The 22,540-nt window shown below is 44.8% G+C and overlaps 1 protein-coding gene across 1 annotated transcript in view; it reads left to right on the top strand.

The window, feature by feature from the left end:
* The window catches only part of LOC311233090 (beta-galactosidase-1-like protein 2), a gene marked incomplete at its 5' end in the record, with an annotated part of 65,826 nt that overhangs the window by 27,701 nt on the left and 15,585 nt on the right, over positions 1-22,540 (top strand). The window contains 5 exons of the mRNA XM_084319965.1: positions 2,882-3,019; positions 4,806-4,886; positions 16,869-16,972; positions 17,487-17,633; positions 20,939-21,010. Coding sequence (XP_084176091.1) covers positions 2,882-3,019; positions 4,806-4,886; positions 16,869-16,972; positions 17,487-17,633; positions 20,939-21,010 — 542 coding nt within the window. The remainder of the gene's footprint in view (positions 1-2,881; positions 3,020-4,805; positions 4,887-16,868; positions 16,973-17,486; positions 17,634-20,938; positions 21,011-22,540) is intronic.

Below are 22,540 nucleotides of genomic sequence, written 5' to 3'. Positions count from 1 at the left end.
TACAATTCATTATGAATTGAAAATGGGGGACCCTGATGTAAACAAGACGAAAGTCTTTCTCTGGTCTGCATCCCCTTAACAATTGTGTGTATTGAGCCGTACTGTATTGTACCCATTCTGCAATCTGTTGATAACATTTTCATTCAATCAATCAATCTGCGCGGTGATTGATTGAATGAAAATTTTATTTTGAGTAAATTGTAATGAACCAAATGAGAATATCAATAAACATTTTTTAATCGTTGACTGTGAATAACACCATGCTCAAATTGACCAGACCTGAAAAATCTAAGCAAATTAATAGATGGAAGATGATTAAACAGAAGGTTTTGTAGATACAGTACTGAATTCTGCCATCCGGACACATGCAATTTGAAATATGATTATAGAATATAGAATATCAGGCATAAAATGGTTATGCGATTAAAATGCGATTAATTAGATTAATTAATTACAAATCCTGTAATTAATTCGATTATTTTTTTTAATCGCCTGACAGCACTAATATATATATAAATGTGCGAATTGGCTATAATAAGGTAATGTATAAGCATCTATTCTATATTCTATAATAATATTTCAAATAGCATTGGTCCGGATGGGAGAATTCAGTACTGTATCTACAGAACCTTCGGTTTTATCATCTTCCCTTTATTAATTTCCTTCGATTTTTTTGTACACATGATCTCAAGAGGGTACTGAACGAGGTCAGTGGCGTTTTTTTCTTTTCTTTTTTTATTGATATTTTTTCCCCTCCATTTTCCTCCGATTTTCTCCCAACCCAATGTTAGTCGTTATGCCAATTCCCAATCCCCTTCCTGGTCGCTGCGTACTTACCCCCCACAGTCGGTCTGGGAAAGTGGAGGCTATCACGTGCTTCTTCCGACACACGTCCAGCCAATCAACCGCTTCTTTTCATCTGGCAGCGCGGATTCTCATTGAGAGGGCGTAGCGTGTGGAAGGATCACACTATCCCACTCAGGTCCTATCCGCGCTTAGCAGGCGCCCCGACCGAACTGTAGGAGTCGCTGTTTACAACAACCCGGACCCACCCCACCAGCTTCTCCCACCCTCTAATACTTCCAATTGTATTAGTGTGAACGGCCAGCCAAGCTGGTGACAACCCCGGAGCTGTGAGCTGGACTCGAACAGGCGAATCTAGCCGCTCCGGGGTTTGGTGACGAACGCAATCTCCGTTACGCCACCTGACCGCGCGGTCAGTGGCCGTTTTTAAAGTTTGGTCATTATTATTATGGTGTTATTCACCGTCAAAGATGCAAAGAAAAATCATAATTCATATTCTCCTTTGTTTCATCACAATTTAAGCAAGCCTAGTAATAGACACTGACATATTTCTGACACTGTGAATACATTCCCTGAGGTCCATGTACCTAGATACCAAGAATATGCAAATAGCCCTTGTAGAAGTGGAGCAATATTCCATTTACCTAGGTATATATTTTATGCGGATTTTCACATTGTGTGGAACAGGTTAAACATACTTTCCATAGTCAGCCACAAAACGTATGTAAAGTTACCACTGTAAAAAGCACTTAATACTTACAATAGTCAGACACAAAACATACAAATTATAAGTATAAAAACCTATTTTCTTTTAACCTCCCCTCCCACCCACCCAACCACCTCCAATGTACAGTACCCCCCCCCCCCCCCACCTACCCAACCTCCTCCAATGTACAGTTTCTACGTCAAATGTATATACTTCTTTTCTGGACTCTTTTCGTATCACAAACAGTACTGTATTTGCAAATCTGGTATGTCATAAATGTATAGATGTAGCAGTACTGTCTATCTGTATGTCATATATGTTACGATGAATTGAAAATGGGGGACCCTGATGTAAACAAGACGAAAGTCTTTCTCTGGTCTGCATCCCCTTAACAATTGTATGTATTGAGCTGTACTGTACTGTACCCATTGTGCAATCTGTTAATAAAGTTTTCAATCAATCAATCAATCAAGGTTTCAGGGTTTATTTCAGGACTTGTATAGACTGAAGAGTGGCCTCGTTACTTTACATTTGTTTTTGAATGATCTGTGGGTATCCAGTATGAAGAGCAGCATGGATTGAGAAAGGACTCCAATCGACAACATCATTGGTAAGTAACATATATGGATGTCCAACATTCTGAACGTACCCCTTCATAAAGGGGTGTAAAAAGTACCCAGAAATTATACTTAAGTGAAAGTATGGGTCCTGTCTCAAAATCTTATTCTAGTAAAAGTATCTGGCTAAAAACACACTTGAGTAAAAGTGAAAAAGTGTCTACATTTAAATGTACTTAGGTACTAAAAAGTGAAACTAAAAAAAAAAAATTTATTCCGTGGAAAAGACATTTTCGTTTCGTCCTCTTCATCACTCACTCGTACTATCGTTTGTGGCCATCTTCTGTAGCTTGTCACTCTGACTGTCTATTCTTCTGATAGCAGGTGTTTAATCATAGATCCCCGGTTTCTAGTCTTGCACAAGGACCAATCAGCATGGATATGGGTGTGTTAATTTTCCATTGATGGGGCTTTGATTGGCTGTTTTTAAATAAAGAGCGGCCCCAGGATTAATAATGTTAATTAACGTTAGTTTGGTCAGAGAAACAAATATACTAATTAAAATGGTTGGACCTGCGAGATTTGTACTTTGTACTTTGTAGGTCTGCATTTTAAATGTAAGTTCTCTCTGAAATGTAATTGAGTAAAAGTACAAGTATACAAACAAACTAAAATCCCCCAAAACAGTAGGCCTACTTAAGTACTGTAACGAAGTACAATTACTCAAGTACTTTACACCCCTGCATATATGGCTAGGGGTCCAACGTTCTGAACGTACCTCCTTCAGACTGTCTAACATCCCTCTGTTCAGCAGATATGGTGTCCACCGTGCGGGACATCTTGAGGCGAGGCATGTCCATCAACCTCTACATGTTCCACGGAGGGACCAGTTTTGGCTTTATGAGCGGAGCCCTAGCCAACCCTTCCTACAAAGCATTAATCCCAAGCTATGGTTGGTTCTAAATATGTCATTTGTCCTGTTAATATAGTGGTGTCTATGTCGTAAAAATATACAATGCAAATATGCATATTGTGAAATATAGTTCATGGTATTACAGCTTTTGCCAGTAGTCTACTGCAGCATTAGGGACGCGTGTTGCTTAATAACAGCGCAACAGTGCAAAAATGCTTCCGCATTCGTCACCGCACGCCAGTACGGTAATGCGCCTTTAATTTTCCTTCGCCCAGCGCCCAGGTGCGTGCACCGGCGGCGGCGGCGGCGTGCTCGCTCAGGTGCGTGCACCGGCGTGCTCGCGAGGTGCCCGCGCATGCGCATTAGTAGCAGTGCACAGAACCAGAGCATTTAGACCTTTTACTGTGGTTCAACAGTTTTAGTAGCAGTGCACAGAACCAGAGCATTTAGACCTTTTACTGTGGTTCAACAGTAGTTCATACAAGACTTTCTTTGTAAAATGTGTCATAATGACTGTAGCATTTGTGTGTGTGTAACGTACACTGTAAAAAATAAATGTTTTTTCACAGGAAATTCACTATTATTTTACAGATTACTTTTGTTTTTCTACTTTAAGTGTAAATGCCATACAAATATAGTAAATTACCTTTTATCAAACTATTAACCATTAAATAAAGGTTGTAATTCCTTCATAGTTAAATACAGTAGAGGTTGCATACTTCATTATCTAAAGATGGTAAGTTAGAGTGTTGTGTTCACTCATAGTTAAAGACTGTAGAGGTTGAGTACTTCATTATCTAAACATGGTAAGTTAGTTAGAGTGTTGTGTTCAGTCAGACAGTAGACAAGTAGAGGTTGAGTACTTTATTATCTAAACATGGTTTGATTGATTGATTGAAAAGTTTATTAACAGATTGCAGAATGGGTACAGTACAGTACAGCTCAATACATACAATTGTTAAGGGGATGCAGACCAGAGAAAGACTTTCGTCTTGTTTACATCAGGGTCCCCCATTTTCAATTCATCATAACATATATGACATACATGACATACAGATAGACAGTACTGCTACATCTATACATTTATGACATATCAGATTTGTAAATACAGTACTGTTTGTGATACAAAAGTGTCCAGAAAAAGGAGTGTATATACATTTGGCGTAGAAACTGTACATTGGTGAGTTAGAGTGTTGTGTTCATTCATAGTTAAAGACAGCCGAGGTTGAGTAGTTTCTTCTGATATTCCATAGTAAAGTACACGTTAACGTTACAATGTGTTGTGTTCACAACACTGTTTAGTTAAAGACAGCCGAGGTTGAGTAGTTTCTTCTGATATTCCATAGTAAAGTACACGTTAACGTTACAATGTGTTGTGTTCACAACAGCGTTTAGTCGCCTCCGACGACGCGTCGCGATAATATACTATATTCGCGAAGTACACGTTAACGTTACAATCGTCGCGATAATATACTATATTCCATATCCATAGTAAATTACACGTTAACGTTACAATGTTGCGTTGTGTTCACTCATAGTTAAAGACAGTTGTGTTCACTCATAGTTAAAGACAGCCGAGGTTTCAAGTGATTCGTTGCAATGTACGCGGAAATGCCATAGCATTTGTCTAAGCGGGCCTGAAAAGAAAGGCGCTTTACCGTAGTGGCCTGCGGTGACGAAAGCGGAAGCATTTTTGCACTGTTGCGCTGTTATTAAGCAACACGCATTAGGCGTATGAGCTGTCTTTTCCAGCCTGCATTGTTTTTTCAACCACCAGAAGGCAGTGTTAGATCTTATCTCTATCCCTCACTCTGGTATCGTTCAGACTATGATGCCCCCCTGACTGAAGCTGGGGAATACTCTGCAAAGTATCTCCTCCTCCGGGACCTATTCAGTCGGTACAACAGTAAGTTTAACATTAACCCTTTCACTACCACACTACCAAAGGGTTAACCCTTTCACTACCACACTACAGAAGGTTAACCTTTCAACCACACTACAGAAGGTTAACCCTTTCACTATCACACTACAGAAGGTTAACCTTTCACTGCCACACTACAGGCGGTTAACCTTTCACTACCACACTACAGAAGGTTAACCTTTCACCTTTCACTACCAGACGGTTAACCGTCTGTAGTGAAAGGTTAACGATAGGTTATGTATATAACCTAGTTATATGAGTACTGGCTGAGCGTCCCGCTCTTAAGCCTATTGAGATACCCCTTATCTCCTGTACCTACTGTACTCCACCACGAAAACAACTTGTACACACACACCTGACCGGGTCCCGCCTCTATGGAGGCGTAGCCTATAAGACCATGGCCATGGTCACCAACACACCCTTCCTCGCCAAAATCCCGTTCCAGTAAAAGATCCCTCAAAAGGGAACTCAGGGCAGCTTAAGAGCGGGACGCTCAGCCAGTACTCATATAACTAGGTTATATACATAACCTATCGTTATATTTCGTATCTGGTTTATCGCGTCCCACTCTTAAGCCTATTGAGATATGGGTTAGAGCGGACGCGAGACCCGACAGATGTACCCCCTGAGGACCCGTAAGCCCACATCAAGGGGTTCGGGGAGCCCTGTCACCCCATCCTTCCTAATGAAGGGGGGGCGCAGTCAACTCCACCTGAGTGCGAGCAAGAGGGAACTAGAACCCCTTGAACACACAGCACAGGCGGAACCACGTGTGACCTAACCCACTGTGGCCCATACCCACACACTCCTGCTACCCTACCAAAGGACGGGAAGCAGGAAAGGCCACAGACCCCAGAACCGCCTGGGAGACAGAACCCCCGGTCATGTCCATGAGGTAAAACCTTACAAAGGGGCCCGGGGAGGACCATGATCCTCCACCGAAGCCCCACCCAGGAGAGCGGCAGAGGCAGCCACCCCACGAGTGGAGTGCGCCCTGACGCCCCCAGGGGGATCCTGCCCAGCCAACGTGTAGCAGAGGGCAATGCCCTCGCACAACCAATGGGACAGGCGTTGTTCGATAGTGCCTTACCGGCATGAGAACCACCGTGACAGACAAAAAGCTGAACGGTGACCCCGAGGTCCTGAGTACGGCCGAGGTAATTCCCAAAGCACGGACCGGACATGACAGGTGAAGGAGGCGGAAGAAACGCCTGAACCACAATATCCCTGGAGCGGAAGAACTCCGGATATTTACAGGCACGAAGGCAGGATTAGGCCGCAGAGTGGCACCGCAATCGGACGAAAGACAGGCACTCTGGACGTACCGAGAGAGCACAAAGCACACCCACGCGTTCCGCGGAGGTGACGGCCAGCAAGAACGCGGTCTTGAACGACAGCTGTTCCAACGGCGCCTGCTCGAGCGGCTCAAACGGGGCCAAGGACAACCGACCGAGGACCAATTGAAGATCCCAAGTCGGAGCCAAGGAGCGTTGCACCGGCTTAACGCGTCGAGCGTCAAGCAGGAAACGCTTCACAAGAGGGTGGCTGAACAAGACATCCCCTCAAATCCCTCATGATAGGAGGATATAGCTGCTGCATATACCCTCACCGTCGAAGCCGACAGTCTATCAAGGAGAGACTGGAGGTAACTAAGGACAGCATCCAGGGGGCAGGAGACTGGGTCCCGGCCCCCCGCCTTACACCACACTTGGAACATACGTCATCTGCCCGCGTAAAGCGCGACAGTGGAGGGAGCATGTGCATTCCGGATGGTAACACCATCAGGATCAAGAACCTGCGCCCCTCAACGTACCCGTCCCAACAACTGACCTAACAGATGTATGGGGAAGAATCCCAGGCGGCACGGCATCGGTCCCAGACCTGCCTGGCTATGTCCGGACGTAATCCCCACCCGTCAGGATGAGGACCGCCCCGCGACAGTACACCTGTACCCACATTCTCCCTGCCGGGGATGTGGGGAGCCCTCAGGCCGCACAGATGGAGGACGCCCATAGCCAGCCGCCCGCCGCCTGGTGCAGACGGGGCGAGCGTACTCCTCCCTGTCTGTCGATATACGACACTGACGTCGTATTGTCCGTCCTGATCAACACCGTTTGAGGACCAGAAGGACCGCTTTCAATACCAACACATTGAACGTAGCGCAGACCGGGCAGCATGGTTTGCCAGCTGCCCCCTACTGCGTTGGCCCGACGCGTCACCAGCGAGGGAGGCGTCGGTGAAAAACGTGACGTGAGACAGCGCCGTAACCGTCCTAGGACGGAACCGCCCGAGCGTGTTGACAACACGCTCTGAGAGGGATGCCCATAGCCCTCCAACCGTTGACTGGGAAGAGGAGTACTCTACTTCCAGTCTACAGCCAACCCCAGGCTGGTAGGGACCTGCCTGGTACGAGACCTGACGATCCACCTTGAACGCGAAGGACCAGAACGTCGTCAGGGCAGAATACACTCCGTAACCCCTGACGACGCAGAGGCCCCAGTGCGGCCTCCACGCACTTGGTGAAGATGCGGGGAGCCAGAGAAAAACCGAACGGCAGCCTCTGGTACTCATACGCTAACCCTGCAAAGGAAGCGTAGGTAAGCCCTAGGATGGAAGATCAGAGATGCGCATACGCATCCTACAGGTCTATGGAGGAGAACCAGACCACCACCTGACAACAGGTAGGAGACGATCCAAAAAATGCTGAACCTTCCCATGGGACAGGTCCAGCCTGGGTCTGACACCCCCCCTCCCGATTTCTCAGGCACCAGAGAACACCGGGAGGAGAACGCCACGACGATGGCTTGCTTCGTCCACAGAGATTGGATCTCGTTGACCAGAGCTGTCACTGCTGGAGACCCTGACAATAGGGTCTTTACCAAACCCGAAAACGGGTGGGGTTGTGTAAACACAAGTCCCCGCCTCAGCGTTCTCTCCATCCACCTCGACATATGGTACTGCCGTAGACATATGTGATGACACTCCCAACGCACCCGCCGCCATGTGGCGCAGGTCCGCCAGGAACTGTAGATAGTTGGCCCGGTCCCACCCGCTGTGCGTAGCCAACCCTGGACCCGCGCGAGCAGAGCGTTCCGTGTCGGGACATCTGACCCTGACACTACCCACGAGGCAATCGCACCCAAGGGGGGACCCCGACAGAAAGGGCCGGTTTGATACGGGGGGCTTTCTAAGTGAAAAAAGCCCCCCCACTGAACACCCCTCCAGCACATGCTGAGGAGTTGTTCTGCAGCCGGACATGCAAGGTGTAAGGACCCCATGCTGGTCTCTGACAAGAACAAGTTACAGGTTGAAAAAACCCTCAGCTCGGAACTAGGCTAAATCTGCATATGGCTCGCGGATAACAAACTATCATTACACATGGGCAAAACAGAGTCCATTCTCTTCGGTTCAAATAACAAACTCAGCAAGACCGACGACTTCTCAGTTACAGTGGGTGACAATATTGTCACAAGGAAAGATGAAATTACCTACCTGGGTTCCATCCTAGAGGCTAATCTCTCCTGTGACAAAATGGCATCCAGTGTAATAAAAAAAGTCAACCAACGAACTCGATTCTTGTACCGGATCTCCTCTCTGGTAAACAAGAATACCCTGAAGACTCTGGCAGGAGCACTCATTCAAGGGTACTACGACTATGCTTGCACCTCATGGTACCAAAGCACCTCAAAGGCGCTAAAAACTAAATTACAAACATCTCAAAACAAACTGGTCAGACTACTGCTTGACCTTACTCCTAGAACCCACCTCACCCCTGCCCACTTTGACAACCTAGGATGGCTTAGAGTAGACGACAGAGTACAGCAACTTGCAATGGGCCTGGTCTACAAGATACACTACACGACCAAGGTACCCATGTACATGTCAAAATACTTCCCAAAGGTCAGTGAATACCACGATCACAACACCAGAGGGAGCACCACAAATCATGTTAAACCCAGATTCGGCTCAAATAAGGGACTAAACACGTTTCGCAATTATGCCACATCAATGTGGAACGCCCTACCCAAAGCTGTAAAGGAATGTGGATCACTACCCACTTTCAAAACCACTCTCAAGGGACACCTACGGGAGACTGCAATTCAAAACTGGCCCCTGTAAATGTCCTAACCCAACCCCCTCCAATGTACAGTCATTTACCTAGTATGGTTTTGTCAATAGTCCAATGTACAATTTTGCTTGTTTGTACAGTGTCTCCCCCCCCCCCCTCAATGTACAGTTTTGCTTGTTTATACAGTGTTTCTCCCCCCCCCCCAACCACCTCCAATGTAAATTACCCAGTATGGTTGACAATATCCCAATGTACCCAACCCCCCCCACACAACCCCACCCAACCTCCTCCAATGTACAGTTTCTACGTCAAATGTATATACTCCCTTTTCTTGACTCCTTCTGTATCACAAACAGTACTGTATTTGCAAATCTGGTATGTCATAAATGTATAGATGTAGCAGTACTGAATATCTGTATGTCATGTATGTCATATATGTCCTGATGAATTGAAAATGGGGGACCCTGATGTAAACAAGACGAAAGTCTTTCTCTGGTCTGCATCCCCTTAACAATTGTGTGTATTGAAATGTACTGTACTGTACCCATTCTGCAATCTGTTAATAAAGTTTTCAATCAATCAATCAATCACCGTAGCCCTGCAGTGATATTACTACCACCCAAATCACGCGTGCCTGCGAGACCACTACCAATCTTTCAGGAGTGGGAGGCACCAACATGATACCTGGCCTGGCGAAGGCGAGGCCGGGGGAAGCCCGCACTGTGTGCCTCAAAAGGTTTCGAGCCCCCCTGCTGACAACACTTATAGTTGACAGACGTAACACCAGGCTCAACCAACACAGCTTATGGTGTGGGAGCCGCTTGACAGCACAACATTCTCATGGACAGACCCAGGCTCAGCCATCAACTGGGTGTCAGCCCCTGTCCCCATGAGAAGCGAAAAGTGGGGCCGCCCGCGCTTCAACGAAGGCACGCGGCCCGCAGCCAAAGGAAACTATCAGAGCCCACTTTTTCCGCTGGTGTTGGGGAAGGGAGTGATCGGAGAGCGGGCTGCTCGCGGCAGGACGGTGACGGCTTGTTGTTCAAGCCGAACCCATCCAGCATGGCCGATCCCTCGGCCGCCAAGGCTGTCGGCCTTGTGGACACCTGTCGATTCAATGCCCAGGATACCTCTGGCGGGGGAAAACATGGCCGCCTGTCGAGGGCCTCGTCATCGCCGCTGACGAGGCCGTGCCCTCTCTTCTTCTGGCTGCGCGGTGTGAGGCGGTGTGGGGCCTAGGACAATACCGCCCGCGCTCCAGCAGAAGACCAAAATCCCCTGCGGAGAGGGGAACCCTGAGCGGTTATAGCTTGCGGCTAGGTCAAAGCTAATAACGTCAACAACCTCGCTCGATGTGTCGACGTCGGCTGGCCCTCAAGGCTCCGCCACCAGACACCATTTTTATTTATAGAAAAAACAGCAATTCGAACACAGTTCTAATCGCTGCCAATTCCATACCGTGGCGGTACAGGCTTTAGCAGCCACTCGCCAGGCCGACCCACCCATGGCGTCGGCCGGGGCACTGTTTCAATATGTCAAAAGCAAAGGACTGATGTTAACACGGAGCACCATTGGTGGTTGCAAACAGCAACCTCCACTGTGGTGTGCACCATGAAAGGGTTAAATGAATAAAAGAACTAAACCACAAAATACTGTAGAATGAGCAAACCCATATACACAACGTTAAGGGGAGGCGGACCAGAGTGAACTAGTCCCGCCTTCATTCAAAATATTCACAACAGCACACCAGCCCTAGCTTAGCCCATTTACCAAAAAAGGTAAACAAAGCCCCCCCGCATACTCCCCCAACAGACACCGATTGACCGTCAGCATGAATGGTTGAGAGGAGAGAAAGCTGTAGCATAGACAGACCTTCTCATAGCAGAGTGACAGAACAAAACAGTAGCCCCCTACACTACTACAGCCTAGCGTGAGGCGATGTGGAACCCAGATCAACAACCTCCTGCGCAAAAACACGCAACATGTTTACAATGTCGGCTGGACCCATAGCCCCACTACCCGACGCCAATGTGGATAGGAACTAGCCAGCTGAGCCGTAACCCGCCGTTAAGTCCCATCCTGCAGTAGTATAGCTCTACTGCTACACCGCCGAGCTCACGTATCGGCTCCCAGATGGGGACACCGTTCAACAGACCCCGCCGGAACACAAAGGTAACGTACCTGGCTAGGCTACCTAGCCACGGCCTACCCTGTTGTCAACCCATTTACCCGTAAAAAGGTAAATAGGACTCAGCAAAACCCCCACAACAGCTACCGACTGACCTTCATTGATGAACCGGGCAAGAGGAGGGAGAAGTGACAACATCTCACGGCGGAGACATTAGAACAGCGTAGCAGTAGTGTTCAGCATGTAGCATTAGTATTAGCATGCAGCTAGCATTAGTTGTTTAACAGCACGCTTGCAGGACCGTTTGGAACCCGTTCACCGCAGTGAACGTTCACCAAACCATCCCCCCCTGGCGCCGACACACAACATGGTTGTGTAACAAACAACCCAGCCTTACTAACACTAATACCCGTGCCTGATGACACAGGGCTCACCGTTGTACAAGCCGGGCCGATAGCCAAACCATGTACGCTGCCCCTCGATCTGCTGTCGTCAGACGAGGAAACATCAACATAGGCCCGTCGTGTCGCTGAAACATGCTTCGAAGATGCCAGGGGCACGCAAACCTCCGGTAAGCTTTCAACATTACGCAATTCCTCCAATCTTTTTCATACTACTAGTTACATAAGGTGCACTGCATCCAATATGATGGAACGAAAATAGAGGAAGGGTGTGTTGGTGACCATGGCCATGGTCTTATAGGCTACGCCTCCATAGAGGCGGGACCCGGTCAGGTGTGGGTGTACAAGTTGTTTTCGTGGTGGAGTACAGTAGGTACAGGAGATAAGGGGTATCTCAATAGGCTTAAGAGCGGGACGCGATAAGCCAGATACGAAATATAACCTTCTGTAGTGTGGTAGTGAAAGGGTTAAAGTACATAATAGATGAGAATTATGCTTCAACTGCTTATATGATGAGTATTAGGAGGTGCACCGATACCACTACAGACTCAGTTAAATGTTTACGTTTTAATCTAACCAAACACCAACATCCCATTTTATTTTTCTGATAGAACTAAGGGTGCTTTCACACCAGAGCTGTTTGGTCCGGACTATCGGACCAGAGTTTATTTCCTTGGATAGTCCGCTTTTTTTGGGGTGGTGTGAATGCTCAGTCGAACTCTGGTGCGGACCAAACACACAAACTCCGGTCCGCCTGAAAACGTAAGTCTCGGTTCGCTTCATCGGACCAAACGCAAGACCAAATATAGGAAGTGACCTGATAAACTGTGCATCTTGGGTAGAAGGAAACAAAACAAACACTGCGGCGCGCATTCACTGCAAAACAAGCATGCGGTAAACATGTCTCGTGGACAGACATGGGCAAATGACGGGGTGAAAGCCCTGATAGAAATATGGGCAGAAGACCAAATTAAACAGCTACTTGTGGGCACTCATAAAAACGACGCAGTGTACAAGTTGTTTAGCGAGAGGATGGTGGTAATGGGCTTCAATAGAACAATGGATCAATGCCACGTCAAAATAAAAAAACTGCGTCAGCAATATATTAATAAATAAGCAGATAATTAAATTAGATGTCCATAACATTTGTGTTTTTAATTAGCATACCCTAAATAAATATGAATTCAAGAAGTTAAATACTGAATTAACGACACATATTTATTAACAGGCTAAAAGTTTAAACGAATAACAGGCTGAAAAAGACTAGACTATTTAATATAGGCTAAACACAATGCGTAAAATATAGGCTAAGCGGTGCGTAAAAGGCAACTTTGGCTATAGCCTTCTAAAACTATTGAATAGGCTAAACTTCGTTTTAACTTCTTGAATTCACATTTCTTTAGTTTGCAATAATGCAACTGCAAGCCAATGTTCCGAGACATATTACATTTAATTTGTTAGGCTATTTGAATACACCATTAGCCCTAAATGGTGGATTCAAATAGCCTAACAATTACAAATATATAAATATGTCTCTCTCCCAAGATGAGACCCATCAGACGGCATCACCAGCTGAAAATTGTGACGCCTCCGCTGATCTGGAGTCTGTATTTCTGTGTGTCTAGTACAGTGTTTCTCTCTTCACTTCACGCCAGAGCTCTTTAGCCCTGCACCAGATGGAAACATTAACCCAGGCAAACTTGTAGTCCAGAGGGCTCGCAGTCACACACACACACACACACACACACACACACACACACACACACATACACACACACACACACACACACACACACACACACACACACACACACACACACACACACACACACACACACACACACATACACATACACACACACACGCACACACACACACACTCACACACACATATCGTTGAGTCTTCGAAAGACTCAACGATATGTTTCGGGCTGGATGTGGGTCTTGTGCCAAGTATAACGTCCAGGTCATCATACCAAGGGAATGTTCTCGTCCCCCGAACTCCCACTTTTTCGAAGCAAGTTACAGACTTTAAATAGGCTAATTGTTTTTTCAGCCTGTTATTCGTTTTAACTTCTTTAATTCACATTTCTTTGTGCGCCGCGCACACACGTTATGGCTCGCAGTCACGCACACACATTTCCACTCTCTATTGTGTCCAATAGACGAGCGCCATTTTCGACCACGTGACATTGTTCAGAAAGTTTGGTGTGCTTGACAAATTGCAATGTGAATGCAAACCGAACCAAATGAAGAATGCAACAATGTTGCAACTTCACCCCTCGAATCGCACAGAGTCCACCAAAACTATATGTGAAAGCGCCCTAATACTAATCCTTTCAAATCAAATCAAATACAATTTATTTGTAAGGCCCGACAACACCCGTTAATGTCCCCATTGGCCGGACACGTCTTCTTTAACACAAGTCAAGAAGAAACATCACAATAAATCAAGAACAAAACAAAAACACCATGAAGTCCAGAAAATGTAAAATAAATTAATGCAACACTCCCAGACATACCCCACGCGAAGGTAAGGAAAAACTCACTAAAACCTAGCAATAGCGAAAAATGCACCACAGGCAATGTGGAGGAGAGAAACCTTAGAAGGGCTGTTCAAGTGGGCTGCTACGTGGTGCAGTGGGCAAAGGCGCTCACCACAAAAATTCGGAGGCTGGGCTAAAACAGATCATCTCCCTGTTCGAGCCCAGCGCTCCACATTGCTTTCAGTTTAGCTGGTCGTCCGCACTAATACACATTGGCAGTATTAGGGGGAGGGAAACTGATGGGTGGGGATCGGGCGTTGTGGACAGCGACTCCTACAGGTCGGTTGGTGCGCCCTGCGCAGTAGAATCAGGAAGCGACGGGGGCGGGGCCCCTCCAAAGCCCAAGTAAGTCAAGTCAAGTAATTTATTTATAGAGCACATTTAAAAGCTCGAGAGCCAACCAAAGTGCTGTACAGTACAGTCAAAGCATAAAATCAATGTCCTATAAAATACACAAATACAAAAAGGCACAACAGGACAGGACAGTACATTCAAAAAATAGGACAAGCGGATAGGGGAGCACAAAGTAGTAGTACAGTATAGCACACCAGGGACAGAGGAGCACAAGAAGAGATACAAGAGGGTGGGGGCAGGATAAAATTGCATGGGAGTGTGTGGGTTAGGGTGTGGGAGAATCAGGATTAATCGAAGGCTAGGGAATAAAAGTGGGTTTTTAAACGGGCCTTAAATGTCTCCAGCGTAGGGGCAGATCGAATCTCCAGGGGAAGCTGGTTCCATAGTTTGGGGGCTATGGCCTTGAAGGAGCGATTGCCTCTCTTTTTTAGTCTGGTGCGGGGGGGGGGGGGGGGGGGACCAGCCGAGCCTGGTTGGAGGATCTTAGTGACCTGGGTGCTGCGTAGGGGGTGATGAGCTCGGTGATGTATAGGGTGCTGCACCCGATAGTGCCTTGAAGGTGAGGAGGAGGATTTTGAAATCTATTCTAAGTGGGACTGGGAGCCAGTGTATGGAGGCTAGGACTGGTGTGATGTACTCTCTCTTTCTGGTGCCGGTAAGGAACCTAGCTGCAGAGTGCTGGACCATTTTGAGGCGGGACATGGCTGCCTGACTGATGCCGGTGTAGAGGGCATTGCAGTAGTCAAGGCGTGATGTGATGAATGCATTGACTACGGTTTCCTGGTCGACGGGTGAAAGGATTGGTTTTATTTTACTGATGTTGCGGAGTTGGAAGAAGCATGACTTGACTATGGCATTTACCTGCCGGTCGAATTTGAGCTCTGGGTCAAAGATTACACCCAGGCTCTTGACGTGGGGTTTGAGGTGGGTGGAGAGTTGTCCTAGGCTGTTGGAGAGTGTTTTGGTGGAAGAGGGGGGGCCAAACAAAATGATCTTTGTTTTATTTTCATTTAGCTGTAAGAAGTTGAGGGCCATCCAGCTTTTTATGTCCCTAAGACAGCTTTTAAGAGAGTCTAGGTTAGCTGTGTCAGAGGGGTTGAGGGGAAGGTAGATTTGGGAGTCATCGGCATAAAAGTGATATGAAATGTTGTGTTTCTGGATGATTTCGGCCAGGGGGAGCATGTAGCCCAGACCCCCGACGCTGAAAGATCGAGCCTCGCAGGTGGAAAGATGCGACTGCTGTTACCTCGAGTATCGGAGGGGACTCGTGCTATGTATGACTTAGTCCACATTGCAGCCGGCTTGTGGGAGGCATGAAACAGCGTTCAAAGACAGGGGAGGGTTGAATTGGACGATACGAAATTGGGATGGGAGAAAAATAGAAAATGGGAGAAAAAGTGGATAAAAAACAAACAAAAAAAAAGAAGGGCTGTTCAAGGGGGGATCTCCCTTCTTACATGTCGGTGATAGTAGTGTTGCAATAAAACAGGCGAAACAGTTGGTAAGCATGCACACACGTGTAATGAAACACAGATAAGTGCATGCAATAGCAACTGAATATTTTGAAAGATTGAAAATAGAGCTGATGGCGGATCTATTTGAGGCATGGGGGCGGTGCAGAGAGGGTTGCATCCTCCTGGTCATCATCACGGGACGTCCACCACTCTGGTCATCACCAAGAGACAGCCACTCACAGGGAGACAGGGTGACGGGACAGGCGTTAGACAGTTTGCGTGATTGTGATGGGCAGACATAGCATAGATACATGTGGTAAGCATATATGTGAATAGAATAGATATATGTAGTAAGCATATTACGTGAATAGAATAGAAGTACTTAACCTAGCAATGAACTCACCGTCTAAACCACGTTGACAGACCACGGACAGAAGACGGTAAGAAGCTGATCCATGGCCTGGATCAGCTTCAGCACGGTCCATCATTGTCTCTACATTGTGCTAGAGAACTCAGTTATTGGTATCTGTAATATTAATGGATACAGAGTATGAGTATTTCAACCAGGTGTTGAGCTGATCTCAGATACAGGTACTCTTAGGTGTAGCTCTAATTAGTATGTTTAGTTACTGTAAGGAGACACTGACACCACACATCCTGCACTCTCTCACACACAAACACTCTACAGGTCACTTTAGGAAAAAGCAACGGTCACTTTAAAAAACACAACTGTATGTGTTTGTATAGTGTAGTTAGTATAGAGTTAGTATAGTATAGTTACATATATCATAACTGTATATTGTATAGTATATTGTATAGTAGTGTATATAGTACCTTAGTATCTATTTATTATCTATTCTATTATTATTTGTATTTGTTTGCACAATCAAGGCGGGCATGGCCACCTTCATTTCACTACATGTCTCGTGTATGTATGTGACTAATAAATCTCTTGAATCTTGAATCTTGAACTTTTTGCCTGATCACTTCTTCCGCCTTTTGTTTTTGGGAGGAGAGAGTCTTCCTCAAATGCCGGCCTTGCATTATAGAGAACCTTATGAGCCAGCCATCATGTATCAGCACCTTTCTTTATGGGATGCCTTGAGTTTCACCAATGGGGTAAGTGTGTAGGTGTGTGTGTGTAGGTGTGTGTGTGTGTGTGTGCGTGCGTGCATGCGTGCGTGTGTGTGTGTGCATGTGTGCAAACAAAAGTAGATAGGCTTTTGAATTAGTATCTTTGACTTCTGTCGATATGTCTATGTAAAATAGGAATCCCATACTGAAACTTGTGTTCCTGTCTCTTTTATGTTTACATTTTATTATATTACATCATATTATCTTTTCTATTTTCATGTTCCTGTTTATCTTTTATGTTCTTCTCCAACTTATATTGTACACTCCTTAACTGAGGATGATATTGTTAATGATGTTGATAATGATGTAATGTCTTGAATATTGTTGTATTGTTTTAAGTGTCGGACCCCAGGAAGAGTATATTTTTGTCAAGTACAAAAGCTAATGGGGATCCTAAATAAACATAAACATAAACAACCCTTGCCACACAGTGCTATTGACAACAATGCAGTTTCCTGCAGGGGGGTGATAAAGTTGTCTTGTTTTATCTCACCTGTAGCCATTTAAATCACCCACACCAGTGAACATGGAGAATCTACCTGTCAACAATGAGAACGGCCAGTCCTATGGATACACTCTATATGAAACCCTCATCACCAGTGGAGGCGCGCTGAAGTCTGGAGACAACGTTCGGGACCGTGCCCTTGTGAGTCATCCTCGTATGTGATGGTATCAGCTCACCCTGACCTTCAGGCAACCTTCTTCTTTAGGAACCCGCTCCATACTGAAAGATCTAGGGTCTGTCTTGTAAAATATTATCATGTCCATAGCTCTGTTTAAATACATATTCTCTGTACAAAGCTTTAACCGGGTTAAATAGTCAAGTCAGGCGACAGTCTGGTGTATGTTCTTAATAAATCCTTCGTGCACCCCACTAAAACACTGCACACGGTGTACCCTTTGGGACGTTTTATGTCCCATGTACTTTACATGTAATATATATATATTTACTTATGTTATTACTTAAAAAATGTATGACTACCATTATTAACTTCAGTCCTCAACATACATATAAAATATTCATTCATTTTCAGGATTTTAACCCCTTAAATAACAGTTTGTGTGATTGAAGCGTGGCTTATTTTCAAGACAAAAAACACTAAGGGTTAATTATTTTCCATCCCATAAATGCTAATGTCATTTTTTTTGGGGGTGGGATTATGAGAGCCTGGAGTGTCGAAGATTGGCAAAAAAAATAAGTTTGATACATACATTTTTTTGTGCAGTGACACAGTGTAAAAAACGTCCTATTGACTCCCATGTTAAACACGCTTTTTTGAAAACGACGCCATTGCAGATTGAAGTGCGTGCATGCGTGCGTGTGTGTGTGTGCGTGTGTGTGTGTGCGTGCGTGTGTGTGTGTGTGTGTACGGACCGGAGCCACTGTGAGAAAACCAGCAGCATGCACCCACCCCTCCCCCAACAGCCAACACACAGGCCTCATAGGGAGCAGATCTCACATACTGCCTGCATTTGCAGCCATTTTCACATAATGGCTGCAAATGACCACATGCATGCACATTAATTTCTCAACACACACATGCACACCACACTAAGGCCTCCATAAAAGATTCTCAAATCATTTAATTTTACATAAAAATATTTTTTTAACTGCATTGCAGGATACAAGCAGTAAACACACAAGCTGTGGCCACCGGAAATAGATGACGGAATGCGGCCATCTTGAAAAAAATTAGTAATCATGCATATGTAAATGTCCATAAAGGGGCCTAGATGAAAAAAGAATTGTCTTTTAAAATTCAATCTGCAATGGCGTCGTTTTCAAAAAACTTGTTTTAACTTGTTTAACATGGGAGTCAATAGGGAAGTTTTTTGTCCCAAGGGTACAATGTGTGCAGTGTTTTTTTTGCAGGGCAAACTATAGGGTAAAAAAATAAAATTATAATGCAGACTTCATCTTTTGCCCTAGAGAAACTGCCTGACTTAATTTCAGGGGATATGCAATAAATCAAGACAAGGTTATCCCAAGTACAGTATGTACATTATCTACAGTTGGGACGTTTTTTGTCCCAGGGGTGCAGGAAGGTAACAACGGCCAAGGCCCAAGACAGCTTGACTTAGATATGACATTTCGCCTTGTCTCCAGTCTTGTGTGAGACACGACAAAACCCCTAAACCCATCTTTTGTTTTCATTTTCTCATCTTTGTTCATCTTTGTTTACCTTTCTTGTCATATCTGTTATTATTGTCATCTTTTGACGTCATGTCAACTTTGTACTTAACCCTTTCTTCGCCAAGAACGTGTTACGACGTCATTCTCCGCCATGCGTAATCTGCCAATGACGTCGTATAGCGTCTTTGAGATCAATATTTAAAAAATCTGTCATGGCAATCATATTTCACCCACGGAGACTTGACGGGTGCTGTAGATCTCCTCTCAACTCTCCAACGGTTCAAGACCGCCATCTGGTGGCCGATCGGCGAATTACCAAAACCGGAAGTGAGCGGCCGGAAGTGGTGCTCACCCATATTTTGTCCGGCCACTCGCTATCGCTCCCGGGGCTCCATCTCGACACACTGGATAATCGATCGGTTGCCCTAACTCAATAAACAACGTTATTTGGACGTATATAGTATTATACAACCTGGAAATGGATCGATACTGTATATCAACATCCCATAATAGCGATCTTTCTGCTCCACGCTGATCACCCAACGGTCAGAGGAAGCTGCGGTGAGTTTCAGCGTGTTTGATTATTATTATCCATACAAACTGCTATGATCAACATATCACCCATACTACATGATTCATTTAACGTCGGTCATTGCATTATAAACGACCCCCCCCCCCCCCCCCCCCCCCCCCTCCGGTCAACATCAGATGATGAGTCATGACGTTTAGGACCTTGTACAATTGAAATTTTTTATCTGACGTCAATCGGTATCAAACTACATTTGATGATCTAATATATGTATTTATGGCTATAACTCACATTCTATGGAATGCTGCAGAAAACGATAAAAACATATTTATACTTTAGACAGTATTTTAGTGGGCGCCCCAGTGGCGAACCACATAGCGCGCTCAGCCCGGGTTCGATTCCCGAATCCGTCGTTATTTCCCAAATGTCTTCCCCCCACTCTGTCTCCCATTTATCCTCTGTCTCTCCCTACTGGACTGCCCAGTAGTAATAAAGCGATAAAACGCCAAAAAATTAATCTTAAAAAAAAAGAAAAGACAGTATTTTAGTATAAATGTGTGAATGAAAAAGTAGAACGTTGCTACATCCTAAACGATAGATACTTGATGTTGAATGGGCCATAGTAATGTCAATTTAGCAATACAATTTAAAAAGTTATAGCCCTGCAAAGAAGGGGAACATCTCCATAGACTTACAGTACTGGCAGAGAAGGGATTAAGATGAGAATAATCTCCGGCAGATAAAGGGTTAATTGTAAGTCTGACCAGAGCTCGGTCTCACTTTCTGGTCAGACGCTTGTGTGTACACTTGTCTCTCTGATTGTAAACTGAGCATACTCTTTCTGTGGCCACAGAAACAGAAACAAACTATATTCTATTTTTGATACAATTTGGCGCATCTGAATTTCTACAGTTTCACTGTTTGGCTAATTTAAAATATTCCATAACAGGTCCTTTATCAACATCAAGTCTGAAGTGTTGCGAGGAATATCTTACAGGAGGCATTGCTACACAATAGTTCTGCTATCAGTTCATCTACTAGTGTTGTGACTTGTTCACACTTTGTAAAATGTCAAACTATTGTATCAACCGGCTGCCACAATGACGGTACACCAGCAACACCCTGATCCAGGGGCAAACAATAGCCTCATTTTAAGGCAACCTTTAGCGTGTTGTTGACTGTGACAATAATGGTAGACAAACCCTATGACACCTTTGACATGGGAACTGTCGAGCACCATATAGACAAGACATCATGCACTCATTTGAAAGTTTTTCCTTTTTTCTAGGTGTTTGTGGACAGACAGTTCATTGGTCTTTTCAAGCGCCGAAACCTGGAGCTAGCGGTTCCTGATGGTAAGGTAGGGCCTGGCTCACATGACTGTATCTGCATTATGTTCTGCTCACATGACTGTATCTGCATTATGTTCTGCTCACATGACTGTATCTGCATTATGTTATCCTCACATGACTGTATCTACATTATGTTCTCCTCACATGACTGTATCTGCATTATGTTCTCCTCACATGACTGTATCTACATTATGTTCTCCTCACATGACTGTATATGTTCTCCTCACATGACTGTATGAATGAATGAATGACCTTTATTTATATAGCACCCTTCACAGCACGAATGCACAGGGTGCTTTACACTACAGCTTAATATAAAAACACAATAAAAACAAAATCAGAAATAAATGACAACAACAACAAACAGCAGTTAAAAACAGTGAAACCAGATATAAAAAGTAGAATAAAAGAATTTGGATAAAATCATGAGTCACTAATTAAAACAAACAAATCTACATTATGTTCTGCTCACATGACTGTATCTACATTATGTTCTCCTCACATGACTGTATCTACATTATGTTCTCCTCACATGACTGTATCTACATTATGTTCTCCTCACGTGACTGTATCTACATTATGTTCTCCTCACGTGACTGTATCTACATTATGTTCTCCTCACATGACTGTATATACATTATGTTCTCCTCACATGACTGTATCTGTTCTGCTCACGTGACTGTATCTACATTATGTTCTCCTCACATGACTGTATCTGTTCTGCTCACATGACTGTATCTACATTATGTTCTCCTCACGTGACTGTATCTGTTCTCCTCACGTGACTGTATCTACATTATGTTCTGCTCACATGACTGTATCTACATTATGTTCTGCTCACATGACTGTATCTACATTATGTTCTGCTCACATGACTGTATCTACATTATGTTCTCCTCACATGACTGTATCTGTTCTGCTCACATGACTGTATCTACATTATGTTCTCCTCACATGACTGTGTCTGTTCTGCTCACATGACTGTATCTACATTATGTTCTCCTCACATGACTGTATCTGTTATGCTCACATGACTGTATCTACATTATGTTCTCCTCACATGACTGTATCTGTTCTGCTCACATGACTGTATCTACATTATGTTCTCCTCACATGACTGTATCTGTTCTCCTCACGTGACTGTATCTACATTATGTTCTGCTCACATGACTGTATCTACATTATGTTCTGCTCACATGACTGTATCTACATTATGTTCTCCTCACATGACTGTATCTGTTCTGCTCACATGACTGTATCTACATTATGTTCTCCTCACGTGACTGTATCTGTTCTCCTCACGTGACTGTATCTACATTATGTTCTGCTCACATGACTGTATCTACATTATGTTCTGCTCACATGACTATCTACATTATGTTATCCTCACATGACTGTATCTGTTCTGCTCACATGACTGTATCTACATTATGTTCTCCTCACGTGACTGTATCTGTTCTCCTCACGTGACTGTATCTACATTATGTTCTGCTCACATGACTGTATCTACATTATGTTCTGCTCACATGACTATCTAC

This window comes from Notolepis coatsorum, assembly GCF_963971535.1.
Source record: "Notolepis coatsorum genome assembly, chromosome: 8".
NCBI classification, from domain to species: Eukaryota; Metazoa; Chordata; class Actinopteri; order Aulopiformes; family Paralepididae; genus Notolepis; species Notolepis coatsorum.
The sequence above is the reverse complement of the archived record's forward strand: the minus strand, read 5'-3'. Positions and strand labels throughout refer to the sequence as shown.